Source organism: Bactrocera oleae, chromosome 2, assembly GCF_042242935.1.
Source record: "Bactrocera oleae isolate idBacOlea1 chromosome 2, idBacOlea1, whole genome shotgun sequence".
In the NCBI taxonomy this organism is placed as follows: domain Eukaryota; kingdom Metazoa; phylum Arthropoda; class Insecta; order Diptera; family Tephritidae; genus Bactrocera; species Bactrocera oleae.
The window spans coordinates 375,495-398,584 of NC_091536.1; the positions used below are offsets into that span (position 1 = coordinate 375,495).

General features: G+C 36.2%; 3 protein-coding genes across 3 annotated transcripts in view; 1 reads left to right on the forward strand and 2 right to left on the reverse strand.

Annotated features, from left to right (window-relative positions):
• Positions 1–12,358, forward strand: part of side-VII (sidestep VII) — a 145,199-nt gene extending 132,841 nt beyond the window's left edge. The window contains exon 16 of the mRNA XM_036373693.2: positions 11,919–12,358. Within this exon, the coding sequence (XP_036229586.2) occupies positions 11,919–11,936 (18 nt within the window). The 3' untranslated portion in view covers positions 11,937–12,358. The remainder of the gene's footprint in view (positions 1–11,918) is intronic.
• On the reverse strand, positions 3,749–9,514 carry LOC106622556 (cytochrome P450 307a1). The gene is made up of 2 exons (XM_014241776.3): positions 9,021–9,514; positions 3,749–5,031 (listed from the first exon to the last, which is right to left on the reverse strand). The coding sequence occupies exons 1-2, from the start codon at positions 9,403–9,405 to the stop codon at positions 3,839–3,841; spliced, it is 1,578 nt and encodes a 525-aa protein (XP_014097251.2). The 5' UTR covers positions 9,406–9,514; the 3' UTR covers positions 3,749–3,838.
• A 5,632-nt stretch (positions 12,359–17,990) lies between the features above and the next one.
• Calr (calreticulin) lies at positions 17,991–21,968 on the reverse strand. The gene is made up of 4 exons (XM_014243268.3): positions 21,767–21,968; positions 21,597–21,701; positions 18,657–19,129; positions 17,991–18,595 (listed from the first exon to the last, which is right to left on the reverse strand). Exons 1-4 carry the CDS (start codon positions 21,858–21,860, stop codon positions 18,059–18,061), a joined length of 1,209 nt encoding a protein of 402 aa, XP_014098743.1. The 5' UTR covers positions 21,861–21,968; the 3' UTR covers positions 17,991–18,058.
• Between the last annotated feature and the right edge of the window lie 1,122 nt (positions 21,969–23,090).

Genomic DNA, 23,090 nt, shown 5'->3' on the forward strand with positions numbered 1-23,090 from the left:
GGGAGCATGGGTGTTATGGTTCGACCCAGAAAGTAATAATAATATAAATAAAATAAATAATATTATATTACGAAAATTGCCCATACGTCGATCTCAAAAATATACAATAAGAAACAGGTAGGCAATGTTCCACGTCCTATGAGTTATCGGTAGAGATCCGCGACTTAGACGAAATAAAAGGCGAAGAAATATAGTCGATTAAATCCGATCGCAAATTAAAGTGCTGAGATTTGCCATTGAATCTCAAAAAATGTAAGGCGATGTGATATCCCTGTAAATCTGTGCACTCCTCTCCTTATGTAGTAACAAACTATAGACTAGAGCAAGTTTTCAACTTGGTTGATTTGGGAGTTACTATGGACCCTAAACTTAATTCTTCACATTGATACCATGGTGTTGAAAGCCATAGGTGTTCTCAATTTCCTTAACTTAATTATAAAATATTTAGAGATTAAAAAAAAATGTTTTTCTTTCGCCTTAGGACATTTCCAGACAGTTTACAGTTCTTTTCTCCTCTGTTTGAAGTTAAATTTAATATCCCGGTCCGCTTTTCGTGGTAGCTTAGACCCTTACTGTTAAAATATTGTAGATCATTCCTGCACATTTGATTTATTTAACTCCCTTTTAAAAATGTGAAATACTTTGCTTTCTCCTAATAAATGAATAAAATCGAAAAAAAAATTTATATCTTTTTAAATCTTAGCTGTTGAAATTTTTATTTATGTAGCTGAGCAGTTTTAGAACTCGACGCTTAAAAACTCTCTTGCCTTTCATGACTCGGCTATTTCCGCACAGAACTTTACTTTATATTGCTGCAGTATTTCCTAAGATATAGGATTTCAGCTTATCCAAAGTTTATATCGATTCCTTTGAAGGCCTTCCGTACCATCTCAGATGTGAAATTGAATGCCTCTGACGTATTCATCGCATTTCGTCCATTTTCTCGTTGTAAGAGGGGGTGTTAGAAAAACTTGTGTTCAGCGAGTTTAGTGGATTTAACTTTAGCGGTGTGATACATGTTTCTTATATCTATTAGGGGTCCATATATTTATAAATTTTAAACTACGAATGCCTATCCCTACTCTATTTCAAGTGATTCGGGTTTAAGAAACCCATTGTATAAAGTTTTATCAAGATATATTCAAGTTGCTTTTCCCGGTCTCACGTTCTTCTAGCTGGAGACGCAGAGAGGATCTATAATAAATGATCCTTGAATGTGTAGTGGACAGTAGCGAATTATTTGTATATAATGACAACTGAGTATTAACTATTTGATCTTTTAAGGAGTTGTCTAACTTCGCGCTCAATTTTCAGACCTATTTTTGATGATGGATTGCAATAAGCGATATTTGCTATTTGCTAATTTTTCTATTTCATTAATTAATTTATAAACTTCTAAAAAATAACAACTTTTTTATTGCTTTTATATCGTTTTTATTAGATTCACCTACATGTGTGTAGGTGGGACTGTAACAAAAGAATCAACAGTTTGATAAAACACATGCTTTTTACATTAGACTAAAAAGTGAAAAATAAATATAATTTAAAAAAAAACTCAAAATCACGCTTTTAAAGCACTTCAAACGTAAAAGTGAAAAATAATATTAATGGACAAGCAGACAGACAACTCATCTCGTCATCCTAATTATTTTGATATATGTAGATATATAACTCTATCTATCTCGATTAGTTAGAGATGTTATAAACTATCGTTTGATGACCAATTTGTTATCTATTGTAATATTAGGTAAAGTAAAAGGTTCGTTCGGTTTTTATCTCTTAGATATGGCGTTATTGTCCATAGTACTAGTGTTACGTGTCGCATCATGTCATACTATACGGCGCAGAAAACGTGTTTATTCGGGCTAAAAGTTTGTCTTTGATAGTTTTTCGATTGATTAGCTCAGTTGGACTCGTCAAAGATGGACACCAGCAAAGAGAAAATTCGCTATACTTTACAATTTTTCTTCGACCAAGGCGAAAAAGCAACCAAAGCGGCTGATAAAATTAATTTAATTTATGGACCCGATACTGTAAACGAACGTGTAGCACAAAAGCGGTTTGCTAGGTTCCGTTTCGGTAGTTTCGATGTCAAAGATGCACCACGCGTCGGGAGGCCTTTCGTCGAAAATTGCGATAAAATCATGGAAATAGTGAAAACAGACCGTCACGTGGGCACTTATTTAATTGCTGAGGAACTAAAGATAAGCCAGAAAACCGTTTGGAACCATTTGCATCATGGATTCAAAAAGAAGCTCGATATTTGGGTGCCACATGAACTAACGCAAAAAAACATGATGGACCGAATTTCCCTCTGCGAATCGCTGCTGAATCGCAACAAAATCGACCTGTTTCTCACTTACGACAACATCGAGCATAAACGGTATAGGTCAAAGCTCGGGGAAGCGGCCCAGACGGTGGCCAAGACCGGATTGACGCCAGGAAGGTATTGCTGTGTGTTTGGTGGGATTGGCAAGGAATCATTTACTACGAGCTGCCCCCTATGGCCAGACGCTCAATTCGGCCATCTACTGCCAACAACTGGACCGCTTGAAGGCAGCACTCATCTAGAAGAGGCCATCTTTTATCAACAGAGGCCGAATTGTGTTCCATCAGGACAACGCCAGGCCACACACGTCTTTAGTGACTCGCCAGAAGCTCCTGGAGCTCGGAGGGGAGCTAATGCACCCAACTTATAGTGCAAACCTGGCACCAAGTGATTACCATCTTTTCCTGTCCATGGGGAACGCGTTTAATGGTGAGAAGTTGGCCTCAAGAAAGGCCGGTGAAAATTGGCTCTCCGAGTTTTTTGCCAATAGGGACTACACTTGCTATGCCACAAAATTAATTGGAAAGTCCAAAATGCGCATAAAGGTATATTGTGACTAAGATAAGGTGTGGACATATTGTGTTTACTTTTGTTAACAACATATTGCTTGATAACATATTTCAACACAATTTTAAATTTAAAATAATTTAATTTCACTCATTTCCGCCAACAAGCTATAATATTTGGACCAATATCCGATATTACGTCAACCAGAAGCTGAAAAATCCTTAATATATGCTTAATATATTACAGGAAGTTGATATAGCTGCAGTGATTTGTTAGATATTTACATTAAACCTATTGGGGTCGTAGTTATGCCTTCATTTTTTAAATTATTTAACCACAGGTACCCCAACTACGCTACTAAGGTCTCTTTTACCAAATTACAGTTTTGTGTCGTAATTTGTATTTACTAGAGCAGTTTTAAATTTTGCACTTAACTTTATTTTATGGGCGTTGCAATGGGTCAATTGTGCCTATCTGCAATACAAACCTCCTCAGGGTGCCAAGTTCCATCAAGTTTTACTTTACTTTACTTGCACAGGCCGACGAACAGATAAATATGAATCTAACACATCTCGTCACCCTGACAAAACAACAGTTACGTACTCAGTACAACACAGTACGAACCTATACAAAGAGTGAATTATGCATTCTAAAGATGTTTGACAATAATTGTAAAAATCAGTATGATATTTTAATTGATCCTGGACATTGAAAGTTTAGACCAAATTATATAATTATTCACAAGTTTACTTATGAGCGGTTGAAATATTGGCACTTGGGAAATGTTCGGCAACAACCAATCTGGAACATAAAAGCGGAAGAGGGAAAGGAAAAAAAAGAAGTAAATGAAATTAAAGGTTAGCGAATGTTAGATCAATTCTGATTGAGTTAAGAAGAAGTAAACAAGGTAAATACATGTACGAAAATAACATTATTATTACTTTATAGAAACAGTGCTGACACAATAATTCAAACATAAATTTCATAAATAGTAAGTAATTTTTAAATATTTTTATTTCTTTTTACTAAAACTATCGGAATCGGTTTTGCCGGAAGTGCAATACATCCCATATTTATTTCTATATTATTGACATTTTCGTAATATACATTAAATTGCCTTAATATGTTAGCTACTAAAATGAAACCAAAACCACGTACTAAATTCTGCCCAATACATGTTCTTTTACCTATACTGAATGGTAAGAAATATGGCATGTTTTTTTTTATTTGCCAAAATTGGCTTTTGGTTTTTTTAACTTCGTTTGGATTCATATCGGTTTTCTCAATGGAGTATTCCAAAAACCTCTCCGGTTGGAAACAATTAGGCTTCTTCCAGTAAAACTTATTGTGGTTTAGGTTATGGTTATTAATAAAAACAATAGTGTCTTTTGCAACTCCATAACCACATATTACAGTATCTTCAGTTGCCACATGTGGGACTATCGGAGAGGACGAACATCTTAAAACCTCGAGGATTGTAGCCATAGTAAAAGGCATAGAATCGATATCATAAAAACTGATTATTCGCTGTTCTTTACCTGAAACTGAATCTGCCTCTAATTGAATTTTGTTTGCAACATTGGGGTGTTTAACCAAATATATCAGAGTAAGCATAACTAAATTTCCTACTGCTGAGTGTCCTCCAATAAAATCTTCTAACATAAACATTATAGTGTCGCGTGAAACATTTTTGTCCTCAGTGAGGCTATTGAGTAAAGCATCTGTAAAATCTTCTTGTGGTTGAGAAGAGTTTAACTCATTTCTTTTATTTATAATTCGGTTTAAAATAAATCTGCGTATAGTCGATGACCAGTGAATTAGTTTACTCATATGGTTTTTGTAGAACAGTGCCAACCAAGGTAAGAAGTCAACCGCATATCCTTGGTTTATTTCCCAAAAGATTTCGTCGAAAAAGTCAACGACTTCACAGAAATCGTAATCATTATATTCAAAACGCACAGAACACATGTATTGAAAGAACATATTTGCACAAGCTCGTTGAACAAACGACTTTATCGGTATATGCTTACTATTATTATTTGATTCCTTAAGCTTCTCTATCAGAATTTTAGTCTCTGAGCATCCAACATTCGACATCTTACTAAAATAAGGAGATGTGTCCCGCGGTGAACAATGTCTTCTAGCCAGATTGCGCCTCTTTTTTTGCAGAATTGACCAATCACAAAGGGCTAGAGCTGAGTAATTAAAAAACCAAATGAATTTTTTTATTATTTCAATATATAATATGTAGATGTTTAGTACATTGAATTATATAGCAGAAATTCTAAAATGTTCTCGTCGGATTTGATCATTTGAATTCTTGATGACAAATCTCTTTGTGGTCAGTAAAAAATATCTGCCAAATTTATATTCAGAATAGAGCTAATAATCACTATGACAGATATGCCTTCACGACCTTCATCTTTCACCTACTTTTGGAATGAAAGTAAAGTATAATAAAGGAATTATGTTATTATATAAATATATATACAAGTATACTGATGTATATATTCAGTACAGAACCAAAAATGTTCACGAATATCATTATATTAATTTCAGCCCTAACTACCCCAATATTTTTTTATAGACATATATAGTTATCTTATATTATATTATATAATGAACAATATACACAGTATAACTAAACATATTAATAACGAAAATTGTTGTATAATGAATTTGGGGCTAGAGGAAGAGTTTAGGGCCTGACCACATTATTATATATACTGACTTTATCCATTAAATTGCTTCTCAAATTTAAAAATTTTAAATTTAAACTCAGTCAGTGGAATAATCTCAAGGAATTTTAAATAATTTTGTATTAGAAATCTCAATCCATTTCTCAACTCGGACATAAGCAGGCAAGGAAAATGGTTTTGACCAAATTTGAGTGCTACAATCGCCATTACCCAAATTATTCAGTTTTTTTTTTTTAATAATATTATTTAAGGATAATACAATATTATATTATTAAATTAATAATCTAAAACAACTATGCCCAATGCCACCGTTACAATTTTGCGTTGAAACTTCAGCAATTTTAAGAGAAACAAGTAAGGAAGGGATAAGTTCGGGTGTAACCGAGCATTTCATACTCTTGCAATTTGCAAGAATCAAAGCCGGCTAAATACCTTCAGGTGTTGGCACTATTAAAAAATATAGCGAAAGAGTTCAACTTCATTGTTCGCCCAACAATCAAATTTGGTATATTTTAACTATGGACTCCCTTAGTTTATTTACTATATTTTACTTCCCGTCAGCGAAAATTATACTTAAATCATCTCATTTCCTTCAGTTTCTCACTGCCGGTAGTGGTTCTTATAGGGTTTTTCCTAAGCGAACTTAGTTATTGTAACTTTAGTGGTTTAGGAGATATATACATCAAACTTATTAGCCCATCTATGAACTCATCCTCACTTTTTTGCCAAGGAACACACACTTTCGTCTCGTCATCTTGATCATTTATGGTATATATATATACTATTATACTCTGTATCAACATGTTGCAAGAGCTAGTTGATTTATACTCTATGTACAGACGGCATAGTGAACGTGTGAAGAAAACGCAAAGAGATGGATTTTACATATTCTGCAGCAACTTCTCTCCATCCACATCACGGTCGTGGGTGTGTGAGCAGCGAAAAATCCGCTACGAGTTGCCTCTGCGACGTAATGATCTAGGTTTTCAGGAATGCAGTTGATTTAGAAAATGTCGGCGTCTCCTAAATCAGACCTCTTCATATACACACACCTCGGATCAAAGCACCTGCCGACAATGTCCACGGGTGCTACGGGATGCCAATGAGAGCCGCTCTTTGAACGCGTTCAATCTTTTTAGTAAGTGTAACGTTTTCGAGCGCCCTTCAAAGCAGTTAAAAGTCAGCGAAATTTATATTAAAATCATCCTCACATGAGATATATCTGCCATAAACTTAAAAGAAGAGGCTAATTTAAATATATTGAGTTGATGTGCAAAACGTCAACCAGAAGATGGCAATTGATGATATTAGGGATCCAACTCCAATATATATATTATATCTTACATATTGACCGATATATACGGTATTAAGCCAACCGAAAGTTTGAAAATCTTTTGTTAGGTATATGGGGAATTGACACGATCTTATCAAATTTTGGCATTACTACATATTATTAATAGAAACATATGCCCTCTGAGTTTCATTAATGTACCTCCCATACCGTCAACAATATATAAGTCAACCGGATGTATAAGTATTCTGATATTAGTTTAATGGGGAGCAAGTTTTCACCCGATTTTATCCATTTGAGGCACAGAGCTGCACCATTAAAAGAAAAACACTCTCACTCAATTTAATTAAGATATGTCACATATTGGCCGATATATGTACAAATGGGGTATAAAATCAGCCGGAAGTTCAAAAATATATATACATATTATATGTATATCTCACACATTGACCGATATTTTCGGTATAAATTCAGCCATCCGTTATGGGGTCTACATTTCCGGTCTCTGGGGGCTTAAATGGTTATGGTCCGATCTAGAAAATATTTAGACTTGAGATAGCATACAATAAAGGCGAAATTCGGGCAATTTTTATTCCGATATATTAATTGGTGCTTAGTTTATATACCGGAAACTGAAAATGTCAGATGGAATTTAAAGTTGTGTTGGAGGTAGGCGTAGTTGTAGTCCGATTTCGTCCGTTTTCGCAATGTAACTTGAGAATGTCAAACTAGTCATAGGAGCCAAATTTGGTTTAAATTGTCGGAGTATGTTCGGAGATATGTAATTTCACTAAAATGTTTTTGGTGCCACTCCCATCGTCCAATTTTATCACTTGCTCCTATAAAGAAATCCCTCTTGTGCAATCTCTGGCGCATTTAGTTATCAATTTATTGTAATTTGTAATTCGTAATTTTTACCAAAATCATGCTTAGTTTGTATACCGTAAATTGTTATGCGATTTCACCTATTATTTGTATTGTGCAAATTTGGGTGATATAGCTCAAACGGTTTGGGAGATATATAGGTACATTAAACCTATCTGGGGGCGGGGCCAAGCCCGCTCTTTAAAAATTTTCAAACCACAGGTGCGGCTTAGTTTTGGCAATTTATACAAAGGGTTTCGATTAAATTTCATTACGATATCTCAAATTTTACTCAAGTTACAGCTTGTACAGACTGACGGACGGACAGGCAGTCCCTCGGAATGTAACTCTTCTCTTTGAAAATCTTTATATTAGGTATATGAGGGCTAAGGGAAATATTAGCCCGATTCAACCCATTTTAGACATTTAGAGATACCATCATCAGGAAAGAATTCTCTCCGAGTTTAAATTGTATATCTCACACATTGACCGATATTTTCGGTCAAAAGTCAACTATAGGCACTGGGGTCCACATATTCGGTACAAAGGGGCTTGAACAGTTTTAGTTCGATTTGGACAATATTTGGTCATATGGTGTCACGCTTAAGAGGGACTATTCGTGCAGAGTTTTGTCCCGATTTATTAATTGGTGCTGTATTTGTACAAGTATACTGGAATGCGGCGTGGTTGTAATCCGATTTCCGCCATTTTCGCACTGTATTATTGGAGTATTGTCAGAATTTTATGCAATGAATTTGGTTGAAATTGGTAGAGCAGGTTTCGAGATATGTAATTTAAGTAGGTGGTGCCACAACTACTTGACGTCTTTAGTTATTGATCAATCACACTTTTAGTAGTTTTAAAGAAAACCGGTATTTGGGGAGTGGGCGGTGTTATCATCCGATTTCACCTATTTTCACACTATCGTAAGAAGAGGGCACCTTGAAATTAACTCACAATTCTACAATATTTTAATCAAGATATGAGAATAATTCGTAGTAAAAATTGATTGCATATGCAACATTTGTATGTTATGTATCCGTCTGGGCAAGCGATAGCTTGAGTAACAACTGAAGCATCTTAATGAAAATTTTCACACTTACTTGACATTTTGAGAAGGTTCAGTTTCCACTATGTTACGCATACAACTTGCTATGGCAATACATAATACGCAGCAGAAAACCTTTGTGCCTATGCACGATTAGTAGTACTTAATCCGAATTCCATAAAAAGCTTTCGAGAAACTAATTTAATACATATCTTAAGCACTTAAAAATATTAACAAATATATAATAATATAAACATTGATCATATGAAAATATTATCTTACAATTATTTCTGTCTCCTCCAAAGAGTTGATGGTATCTCATGAAATTTGGCCGTCCTCCGAAAAATTTGCCGTTTTGATTAAGTACTTCTTTGATCAATTCCAAATTATTTATAACGATACATTTGGTAGCTCCCAGTGTTAACGAGTATATGTTTCCAAATTTTTTAGAAAGATCCGTAAATAATTCTGCAGTGGGCTTTTGAGATGCTAACAAATGTAGATTACCAAGTATTGGCCATGGCAAAGGCCCTGGTGCTTGTTGATAAAATTTAGCTTCTTTTGAAGGTTCAGTTGTTACCACTTTGATCTTACGGAAATGTTTATTTAATATGAGGAGATACCAAAAGCTCATTGTTGCAATAATTAAGTAACACAAAAAAAGCATTGTTAATTGTTGAAAACTAATCCAGGTAAGGTTCGAGTTGTGAACGTTTCGTTCCAACTAATATTCTTATCTAAAATATATCTAAACAAATTGAAGAAAGTAGTGCTTATTCGACATTTTAAATTCTAGATGTAGCAGTTTTCGCAATTTTTTTTAAAAATATGTTAATTTTATGTCTACATAAATTTGATATCTTCGGTATCGTTGTTATTTACATGACTAAAGCCATGCATGTGGATTTATGTGCATGCATTATTTTAAACTGAAGCTCAGTAATTATCATATGAAAAAGAATACCTTGTAGGGAAAATTATTCCAACTTAAACATTAGTTTTAATATAATAGTTTGAAGCACTTGAATATAAAATGTATATTTCGCATTTCAACGCATTTTTACTTATTGAACACCATTTTATGATTAAATTCTCAAATAATTTATTTCATAAATATAATATGCTATTAGCAATACGGCACACAGTAAATCAATGGTTCTTTGGGATAAATAGCTAAATTTCGACATTGCTTACGTATACTCAAGGACATATTTTCAAGAAATTTTATAAATATATAACTCACACACAGAAAGACATGTTTGAACATACAGAGGTTCGAATTTCAGTTCGTCAGGTCATCCTAATTATTTTTTATACTCCTGCAACATTTAGCTACAGAGTATAATAGTTTTGTCCAACTAACGCTTGCTGTATTACCTAAAACTAATTGAGTAAGATATAGGGTTATATATATAAGTGATCAGGATGAAGAGCCGAGTTGAAATCCGGGTGACTGTCTGTCCAAGCTGTAATTTGAGTAAAAATTGAGACATCGTAAAACCAGTAAAGTCGTCAATGGACGTAAGCGGACCACTGCCACATCCACATAAAGCCATCAATCGAAAACCTATAAGTTACCATATCTAAGACACAAATTAAGATACAAAACTGTATGGCACCACCCACATTTAAGTGATATCACATATCTCCGGACCACTCCACCAATTTAAGCCAAATTTTATACCTAGCATAATTTTGAAATTCTTATATTACAGTACGAATAATGGGCGAAATCGGACTACAAAAATGCCTACCTACCGTATAATACAACTTTAAAATCCATCTGATATTATCACTTTCCAGTATACAAATCAAGCACCAATAAATATTACGGGATAAATATTTGCACGAATATTTCCTTTATAGCTATTCAAGCCTCCAGATACCGGAAATGTGGACCAGAAAGTTTATGTCTGTCTTTCTACCGAAAATATCGGTCAATGTGTGAGATATATTATTCAATTTATTAGAGAACCTTTTCCTCATGATAATATGTCTGTATGTCAAAAATTGGTAGAATCGAGTCAATATTTCCTTTAGCCGCCATATGCCTAATAGAAAGATTTTCGAATTTCCGGCTGACTTTATACCTCATATATCGCCCAATATCTGAGGTATCATTAATAAATTGAGTCAGAGTATTTTTGTCTAACGGTGCATCTCTTAGCCTTAAATGGATAAAATCGGGTGAAAACTTGCACTGACCCCCATTAAACTAATATCAGAATACTTATACTAGAGAACTTAGAAGAAGTATTGGAAGTATTTTAAGAACCATTTTTCCAAACCTATTGCTTATGATCCTAATGGCCTCGCATAGAGAACGGAATAACTTCGCGTTAAACAGAAAGTTGTCGACAATATTCTTCGGTTCTTTTTAATCATGTTATCCTTCAATCGTGCGAATGGAGCGAGGAGTTGCGGAGAAATGTTCTGATAGAGGTCAAACTTGAGCCTCTGGAATGAAATGGAATATCCGTCTTGTCCATGATATTTAATATATTTCGTTTCCACACCTCTCGCAGCGTAGAGAGTGCTCGAGTGATTTGTTTATACAACCGACACTTTTACCACTTGTGAGCTGCAGTTGAGGACCTTCTTTTTTTGCCGATGAAGCACCCGTCAATCTATCCAATATTCCCCTACTATAGGTATCGATCAGCATACTTTGAGCCCTGCTTCACCCCACCATTCATAGGTTGCGGAATACTACAACAATCAGGCTTACATCGAAATCCCAACACCGATACGGAAATTAACCGATTGACATAATGCTCACTGAAATATTATCGCCAAATTTTACTAAGGTATCTTACGAATCAACGGACTCACTGTTCCAATTCCAGAACTTCCATAGCGATTTCACTGAACTGCATTATTGCAAATTAGTGCTTTCACAAATTTTTTAAGACTTAAAAATTTTAAGTCATTAGATTAAATTTTATATATTTTCTAATCTAGACTATCCTCACTGCCACTAGAGATTTATAAAACAGCTGTTTTTGACATTATAAATTTACATCGTACAAAATATATTTAAAAAAAAATTGTTATGTTATACTTTGTTATAAATAAAAGTCTTCTTGTTTTAAATATTTTCAATTTAAGTCGATTGCCGGTTGAATTCAGATACATTGCTTTTAATATATTTGTCTCTTTGTATTTTTTTCCCCTTTGCAGGATCTAAAACAACTGTGATGATGTGATAAATTTCCTTACTGACAAACAAATGTCGCTAAATCAGAGTCGCACAGGGAGATTTCGAGTATATTAGCTTCAAATCACCTCACTGACGAGATTACAAGTGTACTTTTTATATGGCGAAATCTTGCTACATTCAATAGATTAGTGAGATAATCCACTCAACAGCTTAAATCTCTGTTGAATTTTGATTTCTATGCTGTGTGATCAGAGAACTTAGAAGAACGAGAAGGTGCAAGTTTGACAGCGAACATTTTTATTGTAAAATTTTATCAAGGAGTTACGCTAGTACGCAGAAGAAACAAACAACATTTCTTGCTTTTATAACACCGGTGAATCTGTACACACACGCTCTCTTAACATAACCAACCGGCGAATATTGAAGAGAGAATAATATGTATGCCAAACTGGGAATATTGATATGCCATTTATAATATATTTCCTTTTATTGAACTATTATTTATTATTTTTTTAATTGTTTTATGTCAATTCATTTTTACTTTATTATGAGAAATATATAAAAATACTTTTTAATTATTACTAATAAAAGATATATTTCTTAAAATAATTCATGTACTTGACACCATTATGAAGTCATAAAAGCAGAGAACTTAGAAGAACGAGAAGGTGCAAATTGAATTTTGTATGATGCTCGATTGGATGACAAACAGAGCTGAAAAATTGAGATCAAGGAGTTCACCATTTTCTGTAGTATTTGCTGTTATTGAACAGAAATGAGAATTTATAACAACGTTCTCTTGCAGAAATACGTATCTCCAAACATAAAGAGAAATGAATGAGAAAACAAAAAATACAAATGCCACTTCACATATTCATGATTATTTTTTGTCATATAAACGATTTTTATGATAAAAATTGATCAAATATATTTTTTTTTTGCACAAATGAGGCATGATGAAATGCGAAAGATTATGCAAAAAAAAAATATTTTATCAATTTTTATCATAAAAATCGTTTATATGACAAAAAATAATCATGCATATGTGAAGTGGCATTTGTATTTTTTATTTTCTCATTCATTTCTCTTTACTTTTTCAATAATTTTCTAATTTCAATTGTTACAGAATTATTAATTTATGTGTGTACATATGTACATCAATATGTTATATTATATAATATAATAATATATTATATTATCACTTATCAATAAATACAATACATGTGCGCGCACTGCTCTATATGTAAGTATGTATGTACAAATATGCGTATGACATTGCAAAATAAGTAATGCATACGTAAATCTGCATATATACATATATATGCGTACAAATGTAAGTATATGAGCCAATAGAAAAAATACAAAAACAACAATTTTCTCAAATAGCATGAGCAGCGTCAGAAACCAATATGGCAGCCAAATTGAGAAATCCTAAATTTGTAGTAAATCACAAAACAACAACATTTTCATTAATGAACGCTGGCGCACATGCAATAAGCTAAGTAGTTTCATTCATAAAAGCAAACGCCTTACACATCTCCCCGAGCATGCGCTAGAAATCATAAATTGAACAACTTTTTGTTGTTCCCTCTAGAAGGGAAAAGTGACAACCCTGCAAGCCCACAAAACACAGGAAGAAGTGGCAACAAAGGTTTTGTCGATTTAAAATATTTTACAATTCTAAAATATTTTTCCGTGACTGATATGTTGATTTGTGTGCAAAACTGTTAGAGCGGCAAGGGAAGCGGTGACAATCGGCGAGCGTTCGTTTATTTTTCGGCACATCTCGGATTTTCTACCAACAACAGAATGTTGTGACGCTTTGTCTTCGCGGCAGTCCTTCGACAGATAGGATCATATTTTATCAATTTTTATTATAAAAATCGTTTATATGACAAAAAATAATCATGCATATGTGAAGTGACATTTTTATTTTTTGTTTTCTCATTCATTTTATTTTTTTTCTCTTTATGTTGGGAGATACGTATTTCTGCAAGAGAACGTTGTTATAAATTCTCATTTCTGTTCAATAACAGCAAATACTACAGAAAATGTTGAAATCCTTGATCTCAATTTTTCAGCTCTGTTAGCCGTCCAATCGGGCATCATACAAAATTCAAATTGCAGCTTCTAGTTCTAAATTCTCTGGTTAAGCATTGATAGGTCTCAGAATTTTCCTAGTGTATGCTTGTAGGCAAGATTTTTCTTTATTGTTGCCGCTCTTTTCATAGAGATGTTGTGGTTGTTGTTGTAACGGTTACCTAGTCCCCGTTTGGGTGATAAATTCCAGATTGGTTGTCGTCGAGGTCATCTAACGGGAGGCCCAGGAAACGAGCTGTTTCAACGGGGTCGGACCATAGGGAAAAGGGTGTTAGATGAGTAGGGTTCGTTGGGCATGCAAAGAGGTGGTTAGTGTCATGCGGAGACTCATTGCACGCAGGACATGTGTTTGGTATGTAGGGGTCTATTCTGGATAAGTAGGAGCTTAACCTGCTACAATATCCAGAACGAAGTTGCGCGAGGGTCACTCTGGTTTCGCGCGGCAATTCGAGCTCTACGTCTGCTATGGGTGGTGGTTTGACTCGTAATACGCCATTCACTGAGAGGGAGTCGGTGAAGGTGTTGATGGCTCCACTGTGAATGGCGGTCAGTGCCTGTCTGAAGTTCGTTGCGTCCGAAGTCCGGTCTTCGTCAACGTAATCAAGGAAAGACCTCTTGATATTCCTAGGAGGCGGCTCCGCTACAAGCAGGCGACTGCAGGGGTGGTTTCTAAGAAAACATCCCAGCAGAAACTGCTTGGAGAGGAGATCGTTATGTTCCTCAACCGGAAGCATACGGGCCTCACTGTGTAGATGTTCGATTGGGGACATCAAGAGGCATCCCCTGACAGTCCGGCGTGCAGTGTTCTGACAGGTCTGGAGCTTCTTCGCCTGCGTGGTACTACCTCCAGGCGACCATATTGGGGCTGCATAATTTAGGACCGGCCGGCTGATTGCCTTGTATGTCGCCAGCAACGTTTCTTTGTTTTTTCCCCAAGAGCTGCCGGCAAGCGATTTGAGGATTTTGTTGCGGCTCTGTACTTTGGCATTTATCGCGGTCGTGTGAGGAGTGAAGGAGCAAAGACTGTCTAGTGTAACGCCTAAAATTTCAGGCCTGTTTACCGTCGGAATTTCGGTGCAATCGACTGAAATGTTTAGATCCAATCTGTACTCCTTCGTCCAGTTCGTAAATATGGTCGCTGTGGATTTAGTGGGAGAGAGTGTCAGACTCCTTGCAGATAAGAAGCAAGAAAGATCAGAGAGCACATGCCATCGATTCCATTGCCCGACGTCAATATCGTTCAGTCATCAGCGTACGAGGTCACGGAAAATCCCTCTGGTGGTTGAGGGAGTTTCGAGATGTAGAAATTAAATAGTAAAGGGGAGAGGACCCCACCCTGCGGAACCCCCTGTTTAATTCTTCTCAGTTTGGAGTTTTGACCTCGAAACAGTACGGATGAATGCCGACCGCTCAGGTAGTTCATGGTTCACCGCTTCAGCCCTGAAGGGAGCGTAGATTGTTCGATGTCCTCGAGTAGCGTTGTGTGGTTGACTAACTAACGCCACGAGGATCGTCCTCTCGCAGGGTGGCTTCTGGTTTATTCCATGAACTATCTGGGCGTTTATGACGCTAAGTGCTGTGCACTTTCCGGAAGCCATGCTGATGTTCTGCTAGACTAAGGTGGTGAGTGAACGTCGGAAGTAACAAGGTCTCAAGTGTCTTCACTATTGGGGAAAGGAGAGACGATAAGACTCCCCTTTGTTCCGTTCCCACGACAGTCGGGTCTACGTAACCGGAACGGACCCGGATTTATTCCGGCCAAGGACTGTCAACTCGGTAGAATTCTGCCGCTATAACAACAACAACAACTCCCCTTTGTTGGCGGGTTTCCCAGGCTTTAGTAGTGGAACCACTCTTCCGACTTTCCACACATCGGGAATTTGAAGAGTGGCCATCGACAAGTTGAGGACCTTGGTGAGTTAGCTTACTCCCGTCGAGCCTAGATGTTTTAGCATCAGCATGCTTCTTCCGTCAGTGCCAATGGATTTGGACGATTTGGCCTTTGTGATGGCACTCTGAACCTCCCCATCTGTGAAAGTAAGTGGTGCGCAGTCTTTTAGCATTTTACGCAGTCGTCGGGTAACACATCGTTTGCCTTGTCAGTCGAAGGGTGCAGTGTAAACTGCCGGCTAAAATAGCTCGCGCACTACTTCGAGTCCGAGGAGGCATGGCCATCGAATTGAATTTCAACCCGGTCGTCATGTTCCCTCGGATTAGACAAGGCCTTGACAGTATTCCAAAGCTTGCTCACACCGGTGGAGAGATTACAGGACTTCAGGTGCTCTATCCATTTTGTCCGCTTATGATGGTTCACCATTTGCCGAATCGCCAGGAGGTTTCTTGATCGAGATAATTATGGGCAGATGGTCTGATGCGAGAGTTAGCATAGGTCGCCAGGTTATACTATTTATCAGACCACCGCTATTGATGGTAATATCTGGCGAGCTGTTACAGGTGCCCATAATTCTGTTGGGGGCTTCGTCATTCATTGTGCAGAACGTCGAATCTTCAATGTGTTCCGCCAGCTCCATTCCCCTACGATCGTTTGACAGACAAGATCGTGATGCGCGTTAAAGTCGCACCAAACGGTTTTCACCACAAAGTAGCGCATCTATGTTCGGGTGATATCCTATTGGGCAACATGTAACTGGGGGGATGTATATATAAAATATTTCGGTTCATTATTTGGTCAGACTGGGAGTCATGCTGTCTGTGTGAGCTCCTTAGGGCCGGGGAGGTCCTATCTTGGCCACTCGACTGGAGTGGCGGCCCAGTGCGCGCACATGGCTCAGGTTACACAGCCGTTGAGGCAGATGTCGCAGTATTGCGTTGACAGCATGGGGCCACGTAACTCGTGGTCCGCTCCCTATGTGGCTTAAGGCCTGAACAGGTCTTAAGATGGCTCCATCCATTGCATGTATTTCACCTAACCGAGGTGGGGTTTGGATGGAACCTTCTAGCGCAAACGCAGCAGTAAAATTTCTCGGGGCCCGGGTTGGACTCGATGCCCTGCTGCTAGGCGTTGCTCCAATGACGACAAACTTGACCTAGAACTTACCGATCCAAACAGGGTTAGATCGCCGAAATAACAGCCCTTGGCCGGATAAAATCCGGGTCAATTCCGGTAACGTAGAACCGGCTGTTGTGGGAATTGTTTCATAGAGCTCGATGCCATTTATGAAATAGCACGGGTTTCACGCGTGGTTAGAATCTTTGGCCGACTTATACTTTTAAATTTCCCGTAATTTTTCTGTTTTTACAAAATTCCGTACGACAAATATATGCACAAACTTTTGGCATAACGTAAACTGCGTTTTCGAGTCGACTGCCTTCTTTAGTCTTTCGCATTCCTTGTTTTTTCTGTATCAATCATTTTTCACTCAAATATGAAGAACCAGCCACGTCCTCCGAAAAGACGAATATATTGATATTGACATTAAGATAATGCTCCGTAATCGGTGAGATCAGGTCATTCTCTATTATGAGCTTCTAAAACCTGGTGCAAGACCCGTTAAAATCTACTTGGAAAATAGTTTGATAAGATTTACCTCCCCCTCCTTATATCCCAGACCTTGCCCCTTCTAACTACCATTTGTTGATACAGAACGCCCTCTCTGCTAAACGGTTCATAGCAGATACGGGTATCAAAAATTGGGTTGTTTGGAAAACCGTAATAAGGGAATTAAAGTTAAAGTATAGTTGGTTCGGGTTGGTTTGGTAAAATAGTGAAACCATAAGCTGTAGCATGTTCACAAAAATAAAAATAAAAAACTACTACAATGTTTTCTAGACAAACATCAAACAGTTCAGAAACAATGACTCTACACCTTATATTTCACAAATGTGACGTAAAGATTACTATGCTTTCTATTGTATTATCTACTACTTCAAGTTTTTAATATTTATTTGATTTTTCAAAATGTTTTAAGGTAAATAACGAGAGTGTGTACACTCTTAAGCCGTAACTCTTATCCGCAAAAGAACAATAGTAATTTCAAAATAATAAATATCAAGTCTTTTTAAATATATTTGTAAAAATCGTAAATAATAATTTTATTATTTATAGTTCATCATGATCATTTAACAGCGCCTCGTCTGTTTCATCTTCATCTTTTTCATCATCTTCCTCTTTATCCGCATTCTTTTTTGCTTCTTCTTCATCCTTCTTTCGTTGCTCTTCATCTTGGACTTCTTTCATTTTTTTTTCTCCAGACTGTATATCTTTAACTGCCGATGCCTTCTTGAAAGCTTCTTCGATGTCATCAGTTATAAGTACGTTGTCAAAAACTGTTCCTGACTTCACTTGCCATAAATCAAATCCAATTATGCAGAGTTCTTTCCTTAAATACAAATTGTCGTCTGGTACATATTCTGGATTCTCAATTTCTGGATGCTCCCATGCGCCTTTATAATCTGGATTATCCAACTGCCTAGGCTGCCATTCTCCTTTGTAATCTGGATTATCTACCATGGGTGGCTCCCATTCGCCATCCATTTCATCATCCCAATCCTCAGGCTTAGAAGCATCTGGATCAGGAATATATTCTGGTTTGTCCCAATCTGAAGGTTTGGTATCCTCTGGATCCGGAATTGTTGGCTTGTATGTAATAGTTTTATTAAAAAATAAAAATGTAATAAATATTAAAAATATAACATACTTTGTCATCCCAATCTTCTGGTTTTTTGGCATTCGGATCCTTAATCTTCTTTGGAGGAAGGAATTCCCAGTCATTTTCAAGGTTCCCGGACTCAATTTTTTCGTTATCAATCAACACTTCATATGTGTTGTCTGGTTTTACAATAAGTGTGTAGAAATGAGTATAAACATCATCTTTGCACCGTATGTCTTTATTAATAAGGTGATTTTTGCCTTTATAACTAAAGATAACGTGAACTTTTTTTGTTCCTGGACCGCAAATATCTGGTCCAAACATTATTTCATATGGGGATTCTCCATGCATATCAGTTTGATCCAAAGAACAGTCGAAAATTTTTACATAACCTCCTCCGCAGTCAATATTTTGCTCATGCTTCACAGAAAATTGAATAATTAAATTTTTATTGTCGTTACTGAATGGTTCAAATTTTCTCGATACTGCATAGAATCGAGCATCTTGAGATGTTTGCAAACCTAAAAAATTATCTTGTTATAAACATGTGTAACAACTAGTATTTTGTAATGAATAAGTGAATATAGTAATAATAGAATTACTTGTAGTATAACATAATTTTTTACTTTTGCTTTTTAAGAAATAACGATACGTATGTGATAAGTATTGTATAATTATTTGATAATATCGATAATTAAATTTAACAATATGAATTTTTGAATATTTTGAAAGGGTTATGTATAATAACTAATTTACGGGGTTGCAGATAATGCATTACAAAAATAATTGAATTAACATTTGAATTAGTATTATGTAGGGCTTTTTGAGTGGTACTCGTCCATGCAGGCCGCTTCTGTGCAATATTTTTCTGATTGTATTGTCAATTATGGGTTTACCCGATATCTTTGCTATATTTATTGATTTTTGAACATTGCTTGAAATTGGATTTGCCTTTACTTCTAGTACTATTGCTCGCTCTTCAGTGTCAGTCGGTACTGGCATAATTTGTGTTCTACACCACAGAAAAAAGATGTAATGGTATACTTGAAGGAACCATGGATTGCTATAATTTAGAATCATGTAGCTTTATCCAAAAAAACATGCACTTTCTCCTTGTTTTCTTTTTGAAACTTTTCTCTTTTTTTCCTATATTAGGGTTTTCGGCCTTATTGTTGACTAAAAACGTCACATATGTCCTGCGTGCAATGAGGCCCCGCATGATACTAACCACCCCTTTGTATGCCCAACAAACCCAACTCATCTAACACCCTTTTCCCTATGGTCCGACCCCGTCGAAACAGCCCGTTTCTTGGGTCTTCCGTTAGATGACCTCGACGACAACCTTACCATCCAAGCGGGCACTAGATAACCGTTACAACAACAACACTAAAAACGTCAAGTATATTTTGTTATTAGGCCTTAGTCCATATAAAATAGTTGTTAATATCATAGGATGTAAAATTTTATATAATTAAAAAAAAACACGATTTTAAGGTAAATCAGTTGCACAATTGGGCTGGGATTTAAAATAGCATCCCAACATCCGGGGTAAAATGGGTATGTGCGGATAGAGAAAGTTCACCTAATTAAAAAAAATTCATTATTGTTATTTTTGGACTATTCAATATAAACTAAATGTGTAAAAATGAAATAGCGAAGTTTTTGTTGATATAGAAGTTAAAAATATAAGTATAAAATTCATTATAAAGCTCTTTAAATATGTCATTTTTTGAACTTTAAATGCAAATATTTCAAAAACCAAAGTCTGCGACAACAATATACAGCTCCGAGCAATGAAATTGAAGTAGGCATTCGTTAAATACGTTTTGATATATATTTTGCACTACATAAAATATTGATACCAATTACTTTTAAAATAACATTCCGTAATATGCACTCAATTTGATAAGTGAATATCGTTATTCCGTAGAACAGAGCTAGTATTAATCACCAGGAAACATATTACTCCAGTAGTGACGGTGCCAGTATTAAATGGTAGCAGACTAATTGTTGGAGATAAGGCAAGCTACTTAGGACTAACCTTAGACAGGAAGCTTTCATGGAAACAAAACTTGGATGCTAGGGTGAAGATAGGCGGAGATCACAGCAATCAAAGAAAGCCTTGTGGTATGGACAAAAAGTGTGCTTACCACGAGGAGCATATATATATATATACGCATAGCCAAGCAGCCTTGAAATCACTCAAGTCTCCTATGGTCTCATCAAAGATAGTGAAATAATGTCTTGATCTATTAAGAGAATCTAACATCCTACTTTACGATAAACCCGCAATGGGTCCCATGGCATAGTGATATCCCTGGTAACTGTGAAGCAGATGAACTAGCCAGAACAGGTACCACTTTACAATTAACCCCTGAAAAAGAGGGAATTTTTATGCCTCTGGCAAACTTGCAAACACTTAATCAGCGAACATGCTACAAATCTGAGTCTCGGTGGAGGCAATCAATAACTTGCTCAACTAGCAGACTAACGTGGCAGGAATGGAGCGTGAGTCGCACAAACCGACTATTAAAATTCAAAAGGAATGACATAAGAACTCTGATTGGAGTACTAACAGGTCACTGTCTAATTGGTAGGCATGTCAGCAGGCTAGGTGTACCTTACAACGACTATTGTAGAAGCTGTCAGGCCTACAGGCATAGTATTTTGGCTACACATAATACGGCACAATATACGTGTCCGCTTTAGTATACCGACCCAGGCTTTCGGAGATAAAATGGGTATGGGCGGATAGAAAATATCCTGCAGATCAAGAATATATATAGATATAGCCGCGTAAAACTTATAGTTTTCGAGATATTTACGTTTAAAATTTCATGATCTGGAGGATCTCCTCTATCCATTTTATCCCCGAAAGCCTGGGACGGTATACTTAAGTTTTCCATCATATTTACAGATTTAATAAGACATTAACTAGTATAACAATAAAATTCTTAACATACAAACAATATTTGGTATTTTGCTTACCCTTATCAACATTTTCATCTCTATAAAATCTGCCAGAACTTCTTACAAATTTGCCGAACTCCTTGCCAGGATGTTTACTATATATCCATAAATTCTCCCAAGTATCTAAAATAAATTACATCTCCAAATCAATAAATCTAATTTATGTGTGTACATACAAAGAACATTACCATCTTTAAAATTATCTTCTAAATATATTTCAGACTTTACAATCTCAGATGTATATAATAATATGGGTAATATTTTAATTATCCACGAATACATTCTTAGACGTTATTTATCCAACAGCACTCAAATTCACTTCGGTATAATCAGAGTAGAACTGAAATAAATGCTCCGTTCAAGCTAATGCCGGTAAAATTATATGCTACCCTTATCTCTTTCATACACGGTTTCGACAGATGAGAAAAAGAATCAAACAATTTAACAGATGGTCTATTCGGATTGGTCATATTTCAACCAATAAAAGCGATACAACACAAAGTAACTCGCCAGTAAACAGAGCTGCCAGAGGAGAAGTTCCCTAAAAATAAGGTGTTCTCACTCATAAAACCTTACTAGACAGGCAACCCTACAAGCTAGCTATCGTTAAAGTGGTCATACACGACATAAACGTGCCTTATATTGGTAAGTCTGCATGTAAGATTCGGTAATTTAATAGAGTCACATTTCTCTTAATTTGAGATTTTAAATTAGAGACAATTTTGCAATTCAATACGTGACAGTCACAAAAAGTTTTCAAATCCTTCAATTGAAAGCGAACAGATCTACTCAGCGCACACTTTGAGAAATCGGCAATCTGACGGCGCTTTGTGAAACATTTCGAAATATAACAATTTTGAAGTGTAACGTAACAAATTCTTATATATTTATGCTATTTAAAAACTATTCCCAGTCACAGCTTTTGGAAATATTAAAGAAGATGCTTAACCTCATCATCAACATGTATGTTTTTTACAGTACTTCGAGATACTTTTAGAATTTGGGTTATGAAAGGGTTCGATTAAGTCTTCCATGGTATGCAGTCTCGAGTTTTTCGGAGTGTGATTCAGCATATAATTGCGTAAGTCTTTGGGTCTTGCTTCAACCGTATCTTTTGACATCATTCTTATTGGTAACGAAACATTTTCAATAATATTAAATGTTTTAAAACTTTACGAATCGATGGAGGCAAGTAGAGCCAAGGTGCTACAAAGATTTCTACAGTTTCCTAAGCATACATATATGCGAAAAGCATCTCCGTTTACATTATACCCAAAAGCCATTCTGTGCAAAATTACGCAAAATTTTTTAATTTCTGGAGAATGGCAGTATTATCGCTGTTGTTGTAGCGGTTATCTAGTCCCCGTTTGGATGATAAGTTATAGTTTGGTTGTCATCGGGAGTTTTGACCTCAAAACAGTACGGATGAATGCCGCCTGCTCAGGTAGTTCATAGTCCACCGCCCTGGAGGGAGCGTTGATTGTTCTAGGTCCTTAAGTAGCGTTGTGTGAT